The sequence below is a fragment of the Rissa tridactyla genome, chromosome 7, assembly GCF_028500815.1.
Source record: "Rissa tridactyla isolate bRisTri1 chromosome 7, bRisTri1.patW.cur.20221130, whole genome shotgun sequence".
NCBI lineage: Eukaryota > Metazoa > Chordata > Aves > Charadriiformes > Laridae > Rissa > Rissa tridactyla.
Window position 1 is genome coordinate 56,407,247 of NC_071472.1, and position 18,052 is coordinate 56,425,298.

Sequence of the window (18,052 nt, forward strand, 5' to 3'; positions counted from 1 at the left end):
GTATTCTTATTTATTTTTGCTCTCTGAATACTTGAAGATTAGTGTACTTATGACTGTACAATATGTACAGTTCTTGCTAAGAATAATTTAGCCGTCACCTTCAAAGCCCCAAATCACTAGCTGATCTTCAAAGTCAAGCTTTTGGCAAAGCAAACTGAAGTATAAATCGCTTAAATTCTGTTCTCGGTGAAGGGGAAAATAGACACTTACTAGGAATGATGAATAATTCCAAAAAATCCCTGTGAGAGGGAAGTGAATGTAAACCTTATTTTAACTATAATCTGGTAACAGCTAGGGAAAGACTCCAGACTTTTTTCCTGTGACTCCATAGTGACAATTAACATGATTAACATAAATAAGAGCATCCAAGTAAAGTTAATTACAGTAATCAACAGTTCTCTGCAGAAGGGTACTTTTGCAGTTTTTTTGCTTCTAAGAATAACACTTATTCAAAGAGGTTTTCCTTTTGATTCCTCAGGAATCTGTATTCCTGTGGAAAAATACCTTTACACCAAAGGAAAAAACAAATGGATTTGCATGTCTGAGTGTGTGTACACAAAGCAAAATGTGAAATTGAAGATTATTTTTAGATTCAATTGTGGAGATCTGAGTGCCAAAAGAATTAGCCGTTTTCTTTTTCTGCTTCTCAGGTTCACACATAGTTCCACTTTAAGTATGTTCTTGAGCTCTTTTTCTGGCGTTAAAGGTGGAGAATTGTTTTATTTGCCAGCCTGTGAATCAATATATTGGTTTTGAATTACCAAAGTATACCTTTTATTAGGACTGATAAAAAGGAATTTGTTTATATGTTTCTCTTCTTGCAGACAGCATTCTGTTTCCAAGCAGTGTGTTATCTGGGAAGAAATTCTGAACTGGGATATGGATAACTGTGTTCCTTAAGTTTCTTCCCATGAGCAGACCGGTTGGTCTTTTAACCAGAGACTTTGCCATTTTGTCATTTGCTTGATGTGCTTGATTCAGGTCTTCCAAAATGTAATGTCAACAAAGTGCAGTGGCGATAAATTGTATGTAATCTAAGCACCTGACTCTTCTAGCACTTTTACTACTACAGCTGCTTAACTACTGCTTTCTCTGGCACCAGCCGTGCCTCTCCTTGCTTTCTAAACAAGATCTGACACTAGTCATACCGGTGTGAGAATTGGAGTGGCGTGCCAGCTGGTGCATCTAATTTGAAGGTCCCACTGAAACAAATCTTCCATTTGTGTAGGACACTAGCAGGAAACTGGCTTTCCAGTCACTGTCTACTCAGGCACACTGACACTAGCAAACCTGTCTCCATCACTTCCCAGTGCAGAAGCTACTGAAGCAAAAAAGCATACGTGCATTGGTGTGCAATTACAGTAGTTTCTGTATAGTGCTTTTCACTGTCTTGAGTGGATAACGAAAGGGAACAAGTCAGGTTTAATTAGCTATGGCCAAAGCTGGAAGGAATGTTTCAACGCACAAGATTCTCAGGTTAACATGGAAATATGGCTGGACTTCCAAGATTTCTGTTGGGGCAGGTGACCTGAAATGTAATGAAATTTCTCTCCTCTTTCTGAACACCCAGTTCTTGATTTCAAAGACTACCTTTGAAAAGACAGAGAAAAATTACCTGTCTTTGTTGTCTCAGAGGAGCTCTGTCTAAAACTGTTCCTGTCTCCAAAACAAGGCGAAAGATGCATGCTCTGCGGTGCAGCAGGTGCTTTGGAAAGTCATGACTGAACCCTGTGACTGGGAATCTTGGACAATATTTGGTGTTGTGGAAACTTAAACAGACTTATCTTTGATGGTAATGCTGTATCAGGACGCAGTCTTGCCCTGTGATTTGCGTGTGAAGGAGGCATTCTGCAGCTGTTGTCTCTGATACACTCTGATATACCAGAAAAGGTGTGGTTCTTTTTGAAAAGACAGAACTTGTTGGCCACAGATGGTCCAGCCATACCGATTCCCCAATTTTTGGTTGAGGCATGTGACTGTTGAAAAGCAGAATGTGTGTTTGGCAGTGCCATTGATTACAATCTAATTCTCTTCATACTAGTTTTAGGTATGAATGTAAACAGGCATCTACAAAGCAAAATCCCCTTAAAATATGGGATATTGTACTGGTTGTATCCTTTGGAAACCAACTTTAAGTGCTGTGTTAAAAAAGTTGGGGATCATGGAGAAGGTGCCATCTATAAAATACAAAGTTTCACTCTTTTCTAGGTTAGAAAAGTTTTTCTACACTTAGATTAAAATGAGCATGCCACAAACATGATTGCACAAATTTAATGGAAACCTTTTCAATAATTGTTTAAAATAAGAGACAGTATGAGGAATATTGAGAGATGATAGGAACAGAACGATGTACTTTAAATAGAACATTGCTGTAGTGTTTTCCTGCCATCCCCAGCCCTTCTCCCTAACCGAGTACAGTACTTTCAGGGTATCTCCTCCTGTTTGGAAGAAAAGCGCATACAACTTTCTCTTCTTTATTGATTGCGGTTGTTTTGCAGTTGGATGGCTAAGTATGACAGCTATTCAACCATATTGCATTTATTCTGCATGAGAAAGTACAAAATTTGTATTGCTTTTAGACAGAATACCTTGATACAATCTGTAGAATGTTTTGCAAATTTGATTTGCAAATTTGCAATTTATCCAAAACTGGGATAAATTTTTTGGCGACCCTACAACTGCAATCCACACAAGACCTTAGGAAAGAAAAGCAAAGCTAACAAAATTGTGTCTTCAATGTTAACACAATTATGTATGAAATATTTATTCTCTGGAGTATGAGGCCTTAGCCACTGCATATCCCATTTTCTTATTATGGATAATTTTTCATTAATTCCTATTCCTTTGAACTCTAGGTTGAGCACATAAATTGTTTCCTAAAGATGAATTTGATTTCTTCCTTGCACTAGGCATGACATGCTCTTGTTCTTAGGAGCTTGTAGAGATTAAATAACATGAAAAAAACATGAAGAAAAAGGAAAACTGGAAATAGTACTTTAAAAGTACTAAACATCACAAGATTCCTATAAGGGAGACAGACTGATCTCTAATTTGATATGTAAAAGCAAGTAGCTATATATGCCATTAATGGTATCTAGGAACAGTTTGGCAGTCTTCAGAAGCTTCTGCACTAACCATTCTATTTGCATCTTGTTATATGTAAAGTATCAGCCAAGATTTAAATAAATCTCTTTGTTCTTTGTCTCGTTCCTGTTTTGCTTTAACCTGCACTATATCTTGCTAGCTATGGCACAACTGACAGAATTTACATAAATTCATGCCATTATCACTGTACAGCAGGATTCAAATGCACTTCTGCGTTTGCCTGGGAGTACTGCTTCGACTACAGGACGCAATTCTAAGTTAAGCAATAGCACATTTAAAATTCCTTTGTATGGAATCAGGGGGAAAAAAAGAAAGGAAGGTTCTTGATGAATGTGCATCTTCCAAGAGAGTTCAGAAAGTATTAGCTTGAAATAAGACAATGAAAGGCTAATATTTTCTGGTGGCTGCAAGATTTGTCATTGGTAGTCCTTATTGCCAGGTGGCTTGGCAAAAAGCTGAACTGTGTGATATTGCTACCCACGTTAATGAACATGTTTCATTTTGTGTTTGGCCCAAAGTTCTCTGATAAAAGGTGTGTCACTTGCTTTCCAGATAAGACTGGCATGCAGCATGGTTTCTGTAGTCTATAGACTGTTACTGCAACAGTCACGGGATTGGAGAAGAATGATTGCATTCTGTCTTTTGCAAGGGCAAGGTCTGCCAAGGTTGTATCAGTGGAAAGACTTTGATAGTGGGATACATAAATCCAAGAGCTAAGACTGTGTCAAACAAGGACTATGTGAAACTACTGATATTTGTTATAAAACTTAAAGAAAAGTAATTATGTATGGAGGAATAGATTCAGCTGCAAATTAGAAAACCTCTAGAAAGCATTTTGAAGGAAAAGATGTCTGGATAAAGGTCTATACTCATATCTCTGTACTTCAAGGAACTTTTTCTCCAGACTGGTTTGGAGAAGAAAGCATGTGAACAGTACAGGCAGGAAACACAGAGGAGGTAGGGGTGTCATAGGAAGATGGATAATAGCTCTGGTTCTTGTTAGGAGAATGTAAGCTACCCTCTGAGAACAATCTGATGGTTTGCCACTGTGCCTTTCTTAGGACTGCATTTTCATCAAACAGACACAGCATCTTGATCAAGACCTTACTGAACAAGATGCTGGCACCTGTTGTTATAATGGATTTTATTTCCTAAGTGCCATCTAACTCTGTGGCCTGTGTCACTAAATGGATTCTGCCTTCTAGAACTGCTCCAGCTTAACAGCATAGCTTTAGTGCTTTCCTCAAGTATTGATTAGTCTGTACAGCCTGCTCAAATCTATGTCCACGGCTGGCTGAAAGGGTTAATGTTTTCCTAAGACCACAGCTGTAAGAGCTGTTGGGGACTTTACCCCATTTCCTGATGTCTGGGTCTCCATCTGTGATGAATTAGGGAATTCCCACGGGGCACCAAGGCTTTGAGGCTGCCTGTCTCCTGGAGTCCATTTCATTTTGGAAGTCATCTCTCTGAAGGAGCCTTAAAGAGTACTTGTACTGGCACAGAGGTGTTCTATTGATTTCATTTGGAAATGTGAGCAAAGGGAGATCTTTGAGCACTTTTTGAACCTGTGTTGAATGTTTCTCTTCACAGGTTCTTGCTTTCCTCTTCTTGGGTTCAGCAGTTCATTACAGTTTATTTGGTAGTGTGGTATATGTTTCCTATTTTGGCTCTTCTGCTGAGGATTTGTGACATGAAGCAACTGACATACCTTCTCTGGTTCCTTTCCCCCTTTTTAAGACAAAGTTAGTGTTTGTAAGCATAGACGGGGATGTTTAATTCATAATTAGATGGGTATGTACAACAACTCTTACATAGATAAGCATGGTCAGTAAGCCTGCCTTCATTTTCACAATAAAGAAGGTCAACGTAGTGTTTATAGTCACTGCTTTCTTCTTTTTGCCAGATTTTTATTGCACTTGGAGAACTGTTTTTATCTGTAAACTGGGCTGTTGTGACAGACATACTGTTGGTAAGTGCTTGTGAAACTATTTCCTTATTTTGAGTTTTTCAGCTTTTCTCAACATAATATTGTTCGTAAGCCTGCATCTTCATGGCGAGAAGGACCTCCACCTGCTAGGAAGAGATGAATGAACTCTTACTAAGAATCCCCTTACTGGTACCCTGGTCTTTTGGTTTTAGGTACAAGCACTGTTTTATCAACTGGCAACAAATGGGAAGGTGAAAAGCTTGGTGGAGCAGAGCTCTGTAGTGGCGTGTTTTCCCTGAGAGCAGACATTCAGTGTATCAGCATGAATGTGCTTCGGGTTTGATCTGTTGAATTCTAAATGTTGCTAATTGTTTTATCAGAAAAATTATGGAAGTCAGCTGAATTTGTGAATGTCTGCGCATTCAGTGGCAATCTTATTTGGGAGTTGTGCTTCATCCTGCTGAAAACCCATGGGTTCAGTGTATTAATGCTATTACATTGACTGAAGGGTGTCGCAGATAACGACAGTAATTTCTCTTTTTGCATCGTTTCCCCTGTGAACTGGTAGGATTTCTGATAATGTGGCTGGATTTGCTAATGCATGTTTTTATTTTGCCATGAAAATGACTTTTCTTTCTTCCCACATGGCACTACTAGCCAGACAATGTAGCTAGGAATTCATTTATCCTGCGACCTGTGGAGCTGAAGACAAAGGAAGATGCTGACTGAATGATAAGGACTTTCTTCCTTTGTGGCTAATACATCAAAATGCATTGCGTGTAGCAACCTTTGTGCCTCTTATTCAGCTGTAAACAGGAAGGTATCTACTGTACAACTACAGTTATAATGTGCAAGTGGCGAAGCGCTGTAGCTGCCTTGCTTACAACACACTGGCTTACTGGGAGGCTGTACAAAGAGTGTCCCTTATGAAATATGTTTGCCATCTGTGAGGTAATGGGACTCCATCTTTTAGGGGTTTGGCAGCTAAAAGCGTAGGAGATGCTGGAACTAGAAGCTAATATAGGGCTTGGGGAGGCTACCAACTTGTCCTTGCCTTTGTTTGGAAGTGCCCTGGGAGGTACAGGAGTGTTTACCAACCTGTGTGTTCCATCTGCTTTTTTAGCTGACAGCTCTGTCACACAGTCTGCAGGAGGATCTCTAAAACCTCCAGAGACAGCACAACAGGGTTTGCAAACTATCTGTTTGGGGCACCCTGCTTATCTGCCAAGGGATCTGGACTGGGATCTCCTAGGAGATGACAGTGTGTAGGATGGTGTATGCATTGTTGACATGGCGTAGGTGACGCAGTCACTGTGGACAGGCAGGGTGCTGTGGCTATTTCAAAGTCCCTGTGTGTGGGAATGTTTGTTTTCTTCTTTTCCTAGTGAATCCTACAGAGCATTGAGCTCTAGCATGTGGTTTCCGTTGTGCAGAAGAACATGAACAATAGTACAGGGTACTATTGTACGAGCCTGGTTCCTACAGGAAACGTCCTATGCTTCTCTTCCATTTTTCTTGTTGCAGCTTTTTTCCATATGTCTCTTGTAGTTACTGATATGAGATATTAAATAAATGTGAGGAAGTGGTACAGGGCACTGAGAGAGTGAAAGTGCCTTTCTCTTTTCTCAAGCCTGCAGTGCCCACAATATCCTAGGTGCATAATAATATTTGATTTGTATTTCTCAAACACAGCCTGTCATTATCAATAAAAGAAATCTGAGTCTATGACAGATGACATGATATAGTTGGAGAGCCAAGAACTGACAGTCTCCAGCCTAGTACAGTCTGTCATAGCAAGGTCTACTTCCCAAGCTCAGAATTTTCTACTGCAGTTTCTTTATCTCTCTTTCTGTACGAGAGCCTGTTCCCAAAGTTCAGATGCTCGTCTGGCACTCCAGGCAGATTCTGGGAGAAAACAAAACTTGAGCAGACTGCATGCCCTCAGCCTAGGCCAAGGTGTGCCATGAGCACAGTGAGGAGGAGCTGCTGGACTGTTCCTTCATCCCAAGGATGACAAGGATTTCAGCTTCCAGATCAGCCAGTCTCATGTGACTCTGTTCTTACACTGGCAGGCAACTGGATACAGTGTGATGGCAACATGACATTAAAGTGGATATCTCTGTTTCAGTATTTATTATTGTTGAAGCACTCTATCTAAATATTCCTAGTGAAAAAGAAATGTTCCATCCACGATTAGAAATATCTACTTCGGAGAGACTAGGAATGGAAAGGGATAGAAGCTAGCTGTATGTGTACAAAGGAAGGAAGGAGGTTTTGTCTTCTAATAAAACTGCATTGTACGGAGTACTCTTAGTGGGTGCAAAGATGCTGTTTTAAGATCTTGGGTGATTTGTGTATCCAAATTTGTGGCCATTTCTGCTAAGAGAGGCACTGCCAATGTGGACTGGTTCTTTACTGAAACTGGTTGCAATATGAGGCAAGCAGGACCAAAAGGCTCCCACTGAATGGAAAGAGTTGTACGAGCTCTTGAGAATCTCCCTCTCTGAATAGAGGAAATTTGGCTGTAGAAAAGAGGATGTCACTGCTCATTGCTGTGTTTCTGGCATTCCAGCAGGGTGTAAGGCATGATACTGCTTAGAAAACCCTGGCTACAAGAAGGGTTTGCTAAGCAGAGATAAGAGGACAGATAGCCAAGTTGGCTACGATTTTTGCTAATTATGTTGGAGGAAATCTGTCTATTTTCTTTCCCATTTTAGATCAAATGCTCTGTTACATCTAAATGGGATTCATAGCCTCACTTCCTAAAGAAACAAGACTTAACTACAATTTGTGTCTGCTTTCTCTTTGAAACCATAGATTTCAACCAAGTCTGATAAAGAGTTAGACACCTCAGGAAGACCCAAGTTCATACAGGCCTTGTGAAAATAGGTGACCTTGCTGAGAAAAAATGTCCAACTTGGCACCCCTCAGAAGAGCTGTGTTTTAGGGAAAGACTCTGTAGCACGTATGTCTTGTCAAACATGAGACAAAATGGTAGGAATAGGTTTGTGTGAGAGACCATGAAAACAGTAGCAGTGGAAAAAGCTTGGTGTGATACTTAAACTATTCTATGAATAATTTTTTTATCAAAATAACATTTTTGAGGTGTTTTAATTCCATATGTGCTCCAGTCTCCATACCAAGAATGTATGCCATGCTAGCTCCTGCAGATGGGAGCTGCAAGAGGGAAAGGAAGGCAGCGCTACAGTATCCCCTGTCAATCCATCCCTGAATGCAAACCATTACATGAATGTAGCTTATTGTCCTTCCTCTTTCCGCACCTGTGCTACGGATTTGTAGTTTCAGGAAAGTTAAAATGCTGTAACTTACTGGTATGTATAGGTCCTGACTGCATGTGGCACTTATTCTCACAAGACTAATTAACCTTGGTGTCTTGGACGATGTTGCTTCTTTACCTGCCTGTTTTAATGTCCACTAATGGAGTTCCACCCACCCTAAAGGTGTGGCATTGATGTTGCTATTGTAATATAGCTACATCTTAGTGGTAGGTAAATATTTTTTTTATCTAATATTCTGAGGCCTCTTTAAACACAAATAATGATAATAAAATTAAGTTAAATGTGAGAGCGGGATCTTTTTTTTCCTTCTAAACCCAACTAGTCGTGCACGTTAGTGTTTCTTTGAAGACAGCTATAGAGCCACAATAGCTTATATACCTTGAGTTTGTCTCTTGCAAAAACACCCGTCACTCTATTAATTAGTGTTTGAGACACCCTAAGTGATGTTCAGATCAGTTTCCAAAAAAATGGGGTATAGAGGAGTGGGAGAATATTAAGCATTTTGTCTCTGATATAAGCAAGTGGTTGGAAAACAAAGGTATGGAGGTTTAAAATTGCTTCTGTCTCATTCTGACTGTGAATGCGTTTTTGTATAAATGTGTTATTGAAAGAGAGACACAAATTATATAGAATCCTACTGTACTTCTTCAGGCACAGTTGATCTTCAGTAGCAGAGGCATAAAGCCCTTATTATATTTCATTTTAAAAAATAGTTCTAATCTATGTGATGCTTTGCTGTGTGCGGGGTGTGCGCCACATCTTCTTATCCAACTTGTTATTTAAACTGTGTGTCCTCAAAAGCATAATCATTTTGAGGTATTGTTGCTAGACTAGCTATATCTCAGGTGCTCTCCAGTTACTAGCAGCACACTCCTGCCATCAGAGCTATCATTAAAGCACCATCAGCCACCTTCTGGTCTGCCAGGTTGGGTCCCCTCCCTCTGTCTTCACGTGATCTGCAAGGTCTCAGCTGACATCATTTATAGCCATAGCAGCTACTTCAGGTTTCGGGTACCCCAGTTTCCCCCCCGCAGCCTAGACCATGCCTGCTGACACAGTGCCGGAAGAGATTTTTCTCAGAGTCTGTCAGTGCTGAATCTCATTATTAGTACATCAGTACAACTGGATGGGTTGCTGGCTGGAGGTTTCTATTAGTTGCATGGCCAAGTGAATCTGTACGAGCTGCTGTGAGGCTACAAAGGGAGGCAGGGGAGTCATGTTTGTCCTACTTTATTGTCATTCCCCCTTGTGTGTTGCTTTCTTGAATGTTTTTTTCCTCAGCAAAACATCCAGTGTACTCTTTTGCTCAGAATAACTTCTCTCTCTGCAAATTGTAAACAGTGTTTGAATAAGAAATATATAAAAATGGATATATTAACCTCTCTAGGATGTTATATAAGTTCATGAGATTCACTGCGTTAGTACTCATTCTCTTGTGGGTTGTGTTTTGTTTCAGTATGTTGTGACACCAAGACGGCAGTCTACAGCTATTGCCCTGCAGATTTTGGTGAGCCATTTGCTGGGAGATGCAGGCAGCCCATATCTCATTGGGACTGTAAGTGATTTCTCTGCTTATTGAGCTTTCCTTAGGGTAAAACTTTTAGAAACTGAAAGACAGACAGACACAGAATTGTAGGCACTTCCTGGTCCAAAATTAGAAGTTACCCAAATTGGTGGCCTTGATACTAGAATACAGAAAGACATTTTTCTAAACATTTTTACGTGCATGCAACTTCTGGTCCTGTGACACTGCAATTATGTAGAATACAATCCTATACCTGTAGGTGTGAGTAGTTCCATGCAGTGCATAGAAATTTATTTTGATTTTAAATTTGCAAACTCATAAATTTTCGAAGCCATACATTTTTGCAAAGATAATGTCATTGGTATTGTACTTGGATTTAAGCACTTTCTGCTAAGTTTGTGAGGAGTTTAATGGAAATTAATCAAAATACCATTTTATATCTTGAAACCTAAAACTGTCAATGCTCTCCTGAAAATCAGAACAAGAGTGACTGCAATGGTTGCCTTTTGATACTACTTGGCATTCAAAGCTCTGCTCTCAAATTACCTTAACCTTGAATTCCCTTGTTGCTCGAGCCCTGATTTCTTTGCCCTTCCTACATTGCCTTGATCTTAGGTGCTTCTGAGCAAAGCAGCCTAGTACTTTTTTCTCCTTGCAGTTCATTTGATTTATAGAATCATAGAATGGTTCAGGTTAGAAGGGACCTTAAAGCTCATCTAGTTCCAAACCCTCTGCCATGGGCAGGGACACCTCCCACTACACCAGGTATTTAGTTGCAGTGGATGATACCTGTCAGTGTTGTTTCCTTCCTTCATTATTTTTGATTTAAGACACAGTTTGATTCTAAGACACTATTTTGATTCCAAGACACTATTTTGATTCCGCACACAATAGCTAACCGATCACCCACTTTGATTTCTCTGCTTTACTGGACATGGGAGAGTCGTTGTTGCTGTTGCTTTAAATTTTCTTTCTATGAAAGTTTATTTTAAGAAGTTCACCTCAGGAATATATGTTCTTCCTTTGTCACATGTTAACAGTGTTAGGGTTAGAGACGGCCAGACAGAAATGCCTGAGTGAGCTGTGCCTGCAGGCATAGCTGCTGCTGGTCCAGACAGACAGGAGATCCCTCTTGTCCTCAACTGGGCGAAAACCAGAGTCTAAGCAGTGTAATCTGTCTGGCAGAGAAGACAGCCCTCTCTCACTGAGAGATTCCTCCTGCTGGCTCTCTTGTTTTGGCAAATGAAGAAATCACTTTGCTCATTGGTGTGTATTAAGAAACTATTGCCTTCACACTGACTTGGCTGTATGCATGGGGGAACATAATAACCGACATCCCTCTGTCATGAAAAATGGCTGAAATGATATGCAAAAAAAGGAGGTACCTTATAAGCTAAAATATGTCTTGTGCATTCTTCCTTCTTTGACTATTCCATTGATGTATGCTCCCTGCCTGAAAGATGAAAATATTTGTGTCTCTTACCCACTGTTCTTTGCCATCTATGAGGCACAGCAGAACTGAGGCTTCCTGCAGAATGTGCTGCTGCATCCTGCCAGTAACTGTGTGCAGCATACTTCTTACGCAGCTCCTTGCATGCAGTTGCCTTAAATAGCAGCTAATCAAAAAGCGTGAAGACAAAAAAAGTGTATCCAGATGAGATTAACCTCCAGTAACTTTGCAACTTTGCAAAGAACAGAGACAATAAATCCAGGAATAAAACTGATGTATGTCCAAATGGGGTCCTATGCAATGAGCACAACATTGTATTCTAGGATGCTTCTGTGAACCAATATATCAACACTGCCCATGTCCACTGTTTATTAACCACCGAATCTTCTGCATTCATGTCTTGCTATTGTTTACTAACCTGCTTCAGCTAACCCTTTAGCTTAAAAACTGGCTGGACAGTCTGGGAATAGTCTTTTTCAAAGTCTGTTTTTCTTCCCCTTGTGCTCCAGAGATTTTCTTACTGAGCATTTTAAAATTAAATGCATTAGGTTTGTATTTTGGCCATTATGCTTGCTGTAGTCCCTAGGTGCTCATTTAGAGTTATCTTGCTCTTATCTGCCTAAACCGTCATAAATAATCATAGTGAACCTAGCAAAGGTTGAAGAGTCTCATATTTGTGTATTTCAAGTCACATAATGTATTCTAACCATCAAGAACAAATGTGGGCATAAAAATGACTGCATTCAACATTCATCTTTTTGTTTATGCTAACGAGATTTTAAGTTCCTGCGTTAAGTATTGAATCTTACTGAGTTCCTTGAAATCAGATTTTCTATCCGTCTACAAAAATAAAATTCACATGTCTCATTTATAGCTTTTACAAACTGACCCTCCAGCCAGTGCAAAAAGCAGCTGCCTGGTATCTTCTTCTTCCCAGTTCCTCATAATGTCACTTCATGATTCCTCAAATGCCTTTTGGCTCCAGAGCAAACTCCACTCTTTTCTCTCAAATTAATTTCCAGTTCTTCCCTTTTTAATGAGTGTAGCTGCTTGTGCCTGTATTGATGCTGATCTCCTGTTTCTATCCATTTGATGCTGTTTAGGCTTAGATAGAGAATAACATCAAGAAATGATAAAGGTCATTGCTAAATGTCTGTCCTGTGCTAGCGATCTGGAGATGGGCTAGAAAATGGTAAAAAACGTTTAAGTTTACCAAACGTTATAAACATTGGTTACAGCAGTTCCTACTCTTGTGACTGGAGGCACTGAAAGTATAAAAGAACATGAGATTCCTTGACCAAATGGACCTGGATAGCAGTGAAGTATAGGTGCATTAGGTACTGGGTCGGACAAACTTTGGTAGCGGGCTTTTCATCCCTATCCGCCTAGTTTTATTCTTTTCAAGGACCGTGCTATAAACAGTCTCCTTAAACAAAGAGAGCATGATGGTGTTGTCTCAGATTAAGGACAGCCTTGTTCATTCCCTAGATCTCCCATGCTATCCAGGACAAGAATGCTCACTCATTCCAGTGGAGTTTCTGGAGCATGCAGTACAGCTTCATCGTGTGTTCTTTTATCGGTGTCTGTGGAGGAGCTTTTTTCCTCCTGACATCTTTCCACATCGAGGAAGATCGTAAGGAAGCGGAGCGACTTTGAGGTTTCTATATATCTTTATAACTTTTAAACCTGTATCTGATTGCTTTCCTGTTTGTACACTAGCCATGATATTGGCTCTGTAAAGTTAAAACACAAATATCTGCATTATGTTAATAGCACATTAGTTTCTATAAAAAACTAAAGGCAAAATCCCAATAAAGTCTCAGATTAAACAAACCTTCCATATTGAGCAAAACAGACTGCAGAAGACACAAGGATTGGGGAAGTGCTATTAGTGACACCTTCAAAATGCTGCAGTCTACGGAGGTAATAAAATACCTTTACTGTAGGTAATGCACAAATACAGCCTTCATGGAAGGTCTCTTTCTACTCTGGTCTTTCTAAGCCCAGCAGAACCAGTCCTAGCCTTCTCCTACGTCCCTGAAAGAAGTCATATTCAAAGTGTAAAAGACTTAAAGAAAACCTGTTGAATTGGACAGAACACTGTCCTTAATCGTCTAGATTCTTACAAATTCCTTCTGCTCTGACTTGGTTTTTTAGGTACCAGAAATGAATGCTGTCTTTCAAATGAAAATGAACTCTGGGGCAAGATTTGCAAAGAAGAAAAGAACGTCCTCCCCTTTTTCTTTCCTTTTTGCTTAATGAGATACAGCTAGAAAAAAGGCCGAATAACAATCCCTTCATATGGCAGAAAATCCTGCATTCTGACTTTTTGGGATGCTTTTCACTGTGAGTCAAAAATTGCTACTGCACTGGCATATGGCAACCCTCCCCCATCTGCAAAACAGGCCCAAGTATTCTGGGGAGCTCCAGAAGGTAGCATATAGAGCCGTCACAGGCACGACTGCTAACCTAAACGAGACAGTAGCATTTAAGGCAGAACATCTCATGGAGATTAGGAAGGGAGGCCTATGAATTCTCAGCAGGATAAGATGTGCCTGTAGAATTTGGAAAATGTAGACAGTACAAAATGTGTTTTCAGTCATCTGAAATGACCAAGAGAAGCAGAAACTACCAAAGTCAGTGTCACATTCAAGAGTGGAGGGTTGTGATCATTTTATATGTAATATGTTAACGGCCTCTTTATAATCCTTTGAGACTCTTCAGCGTGTCCTCAGGCCTTGGGTAAGTATCTCCTCGTGAGTGAACAGTAGTAGCTGTAGAACCACTTAAATATAACAATCCATTTGAGCTCTTATCTCTAAAGTGCATAAGACTTTGGAGTGATATCTATTGTCACAATATCATGCCAGGTGCCAAACCGGACATGATTAGTGCCGCCAATTTTCATTGTTTGAGGTGATGTTGTTCCCAGCAGCACCTTAAAGCCAAAGCCTGAGGAAGATATTAACAAGTGAATTGTGAAGTATTCTGAATTTTGCCTGATTCTCCCAGTAAATCATAAGGGTCACAAAGCACAATATTCCTGTAATGACTGTGAATATCTAATGTCATTATAAATAGCATATAAATAGCAACTGCAGGTTTTTGTTTCTCCCCCTCTCTCCCTCATTTTTAAAAAATCTGTTCTGAAACCTGACTTAAACTCAAGTAGTGAAATTTGGCCAGAGCTTATGCCATTATGGGAAATAATAGAGAAACTATCTTGTGATACTTAGTAAGCATGTAATAGTAATTCCCTTTATGCCCAGAAACTGATGGAAGAGTTCTGTGACAAGTGCACATCAGTATTTTAGGCTGTAAAATTATTTTGATTTTGTTTAATTCTCTGTGCTGGTGACAACAGTGCCAAATCAATCCTTCCTTAGTATCTTATCAGAATTCCTCAGAAGCTGCATATAAATGTACTGCCATAAAGATTTGCATTGTGCTTCAAGTCTCTTGTACACAATATTTAGACATGTATATTCTGAAATTGTCTGGGGATATTGGTCTTAGGTAATGATTTCGTTTTGGTAAAGAATTAATTTTATGAGGTAACCTGATACTATGAAAGGTGTTGAGCTTGGATTTGCAGAGCTCTGAGCATCAGTAATAGAATCACAAGATTCAACCTTTGTTGCCAAACTTTAAAGTTTGCAATTGCTAAAATCATTGACAGCTGCAAACCAGATGCTCCCAACACCACAGCTGATTCCTTGAAACTCAGGCAGACGTTCCAAGATCTTGAGAATCATTGGGTTTTCCCATTAATCAGCTATGGTAGGATTTAAGGAGCTTGATAGTACTTCTCTATTGATACCGTCATGATTTGCCCTGTAAACAGATGATCTATTTATCACTTTTGTTAAGTCAGCATTAAATTCTTCTTTTAAAAAAAATAATCAGAAAGTGTGTCTGGAATACTGTGGAGGCACGCATTTGACATATGAGCAAGAGATGCCAAATGCTGTTCTGTAGATGGTACATGAAGCCTGTGACAAACTCTTTCCTACTCCTACTCTTATCTCCTTTGTGAAAGTCAGGGCCTAGAACTTAGCAGGATCACGCTGACTGGTTCGATTCCATCTTTTCAAATGCTTCTCTCTTTTCTTTGTAATGTAAGGGGAGAGGACTTTTATTTTTATTAATTTTTTTTCTGCATTTTAGTAGGACTGACATCTGAGCCAAGAGACAGGATGCTCTGAGCTGTGCCTGGGCCTCTCTGGAGCTGCACTGTCATCTGTCTTGGTTCAAAGTGGGGTCCCTCTCCCTTTGTGGTGGGCAGGCAAGAAACACATGCCTGACATCAGAGACAGTCATTCATAGCTCAGATGACCTCACAGTTGGATGCCCAGCTTCACTGCTGTCCTCATAAGGTACCTCCAGCAGTCGGGAAGAGGGGAGAGAGGTGGGTTGTGCATTTTGTGTCTTCCCGCTGGGATGCTGATGCTTTCAACCCCTCGGCCATGGAGCCAGACCTGCCTCCCTCTCTCAGAAGACAGGAAGGTTTAACCAGCCCCACCCAGCTCTTCCAGGTACAATTGCCTCCATTCAGCCAGGTTCCATTATCAACAGAAATTATAATTGCACCCTTGAAAGAAGAGAATACTCATGATTTTCACTTTGTTGTACATAATTTCCCAGTTTGACAGAAGCCCTTCTGGCCCCACTTCCCTACAGGCCCGTGCCTGTAGTAACCACTGGCCAAACTGCCATGAAGTCACCCTGTTAAATTCATCCCTCAGGAAAGGCCGCGCTATTTGCAGCAACCCCTCCGACAGCCAGGTTGCTCCCAGATTTTCCTCAGGGCTGTTCTACACTCAGCATTGCCAAAGGACATGCCTGTGCTGTGGAAGATCAAAAACTGGGAAACACCAGAATGAGGGAGCTTTCCAGAACTATTTCTGGAAGAACTGAAGATCCAGTTCTGTAAGAAGCTGAAGCAAACCCTGCACATCAGTGGGAGTTTTGAGTAGTATTTTGCCCGTGTCAGTGCTCAAGGACTCAGATTAGTTGCTGAAATGGTGAAATGATGAACTTTCATATTGTGCTTGTAATTGGCAGACCTCAAAGTGGTCAACAAAGATCATCATTTACATACCTGGGGTGTTTTAGAGATTAACAGATAGCTTCTGGATATGTATTTTTTCCTCTAACACTGTGTCTGGTTATTAATATGTCTCTTAAATAAGGCACTGACACTGTCTTTGTGGGTCCTGCAATACATATTTTGCCTGTGCTGAACCAAAGTTGTGTTTGGACAACAAGGGAAGAAGAGATTCCTGCATGCTCAACCAAGTTTATTAGCAGTTTATTTCTTGGTTTTTCTCCATGAAGTCAACGTGAATGCTGTGGGTACTGATGTGAAAGAACTCCTCTCGGGGGGTGAAAAGCCTAGGGGGAACCAAACCCGGCACCAACCCAGCATCAATCCTCGCCACTCCTGCACCAAGCTGTGCATGGCCTCAGCCCTCCCTGTGACCCTGAGCCCTCTGATTCCCCCCATATCGGGGCTGTACTGAGAGGGCTTGGCCTAGCTGGGCCTGGCTCGGGTTTGCCAAAGGCAACGGGTGCCCAGGGCAAGGCCTATCAAGGGGTGTCTGGGTGCTGGCTCAGTAGTTGGTTCAGTGGTTTTCTTGGGTAGGTTGGGTGGATGGTTGGCTGGGTGGTTGGCTGGGTAGTTGGCTGGGTAGGTTGGCTAGGTAGTTGGCTCGGTTGGCTCTGCCTTGGAGAAGCTGTTCACTGTGCCACCCTGGAGAAGCCCTTCACCGCACCACCCCAGAGAAGCCATTCTCCACGCTGTCCCAAGAAGCCCTTTGCTGTGCCACCAAGGAGGAGCCATTCATTGTGCTGCCTGGCTCATCTTGAAGACCTTCATTGTGCCACCCCAGAGGAGTCCTTCATCACGCTGACCGGTTCTTCTTGGAGCCCTTCATTGCGTCGCACCAGGGGAGCCCATTGCTGTGCCACCTCAGAGGAGCCTGTCACCATGCCACCCCAGAGAAGCCCATCTTCACGTATTGTGCTGTATTTTGTATTGTGTGGTAAGATATGGTTTTGGAGCAATCTGTTCTGGGGCTTTTTTGGAGCGGTCCAGCTAGGGGCTTTTTGGGAGTGCTCTGTGCCAGGCTTTTACAGAGCTCTCCTTAACCTTAATGTCAGCTTGATAGATGATGAGGAAGAGGAGTGTGAGCCTATTGATGAAGCCTCTGACTGGGAACCAAGTTCAGAAGACAAGGACAATGAAGATGATGAAATGCTTTTGCAAGGAGCACGTAGATTTGTTAACACCAAAAATGAGCTTCACAGAACAACAGTATGAAGGTCTGATCTGGCTGTGTTAAAACATGGATGTGCAAGGAGAGGAATTGCTTTGAAAAGTGTGTTTTCCTCAGTGATGTGGGCACTACAGGAAGATTGTCATGGGGGTGAGGGAATTCAACAATGCCCATCTTGTGTTATTCTTGTATTCTTGTATTAGTCTTGTGTTATTTATTGTATTGTTATATATTACTTTGGTGTGGTTTTTTTTGATTGTTGTCTTAAGTGGTGGAGCCAGAGGATGGAGCTCTGGGATTATATTCTGTGGTAACTGAAGTAGGACTTTTTTAGAAGAGTATTTTCTCAGCTAATTCTTTTCCAGCACCATTGGGGTCTCCTGGTTTGAGCTACACTTTTAAAGGTTGTTAATGCTTCATCTTCCTGTGCTTGGAATAAGTATTGGCATTAGGGGAGTCTTTAGATTT

At 41.0% G+C, this 18,052-nt stretch overlaps 1 protein-coding gene across 2 annotated transcripts in view; it reads left to right on the forward strand.

Moving 5' to 3' along the window:
- Positions 1–16,152, forward strand: part of LOC128913153 (protein spinster homolog 3-like) — a 28,920-nt gene extending 12,768 nt beyond the window's left edge. Inside the window, exons 9-12 of one of the 2 annotated variants that reach the window (XM_054210250.1) lie at positions 5,009–5,074; positions 9,788–9,886; positions 12,795–12,963; positions 13,464–16,152. In XM_054210250.1, coding sequence (XP_054066225.1) covers positions 5,009–5,074; positions 9,788–9,886; positions 12,795–12,962 — 333 coding nt within the window. In that variant the 3' untranslated portion in view covers position 12,963; positions 13,464–16,152. The remainder of the gene's footprint in view (positions 1–5,008; positions 5,075–9,787; positions 9,887–12,794; positions 12,964–13,463) is intronic. The other variant, XM_054210251.1, reaches the window with a different exon arrangement.
- The last annotated feature ends 1,900 nt before the right edge of the window (positions 16,153–18,052 follow it).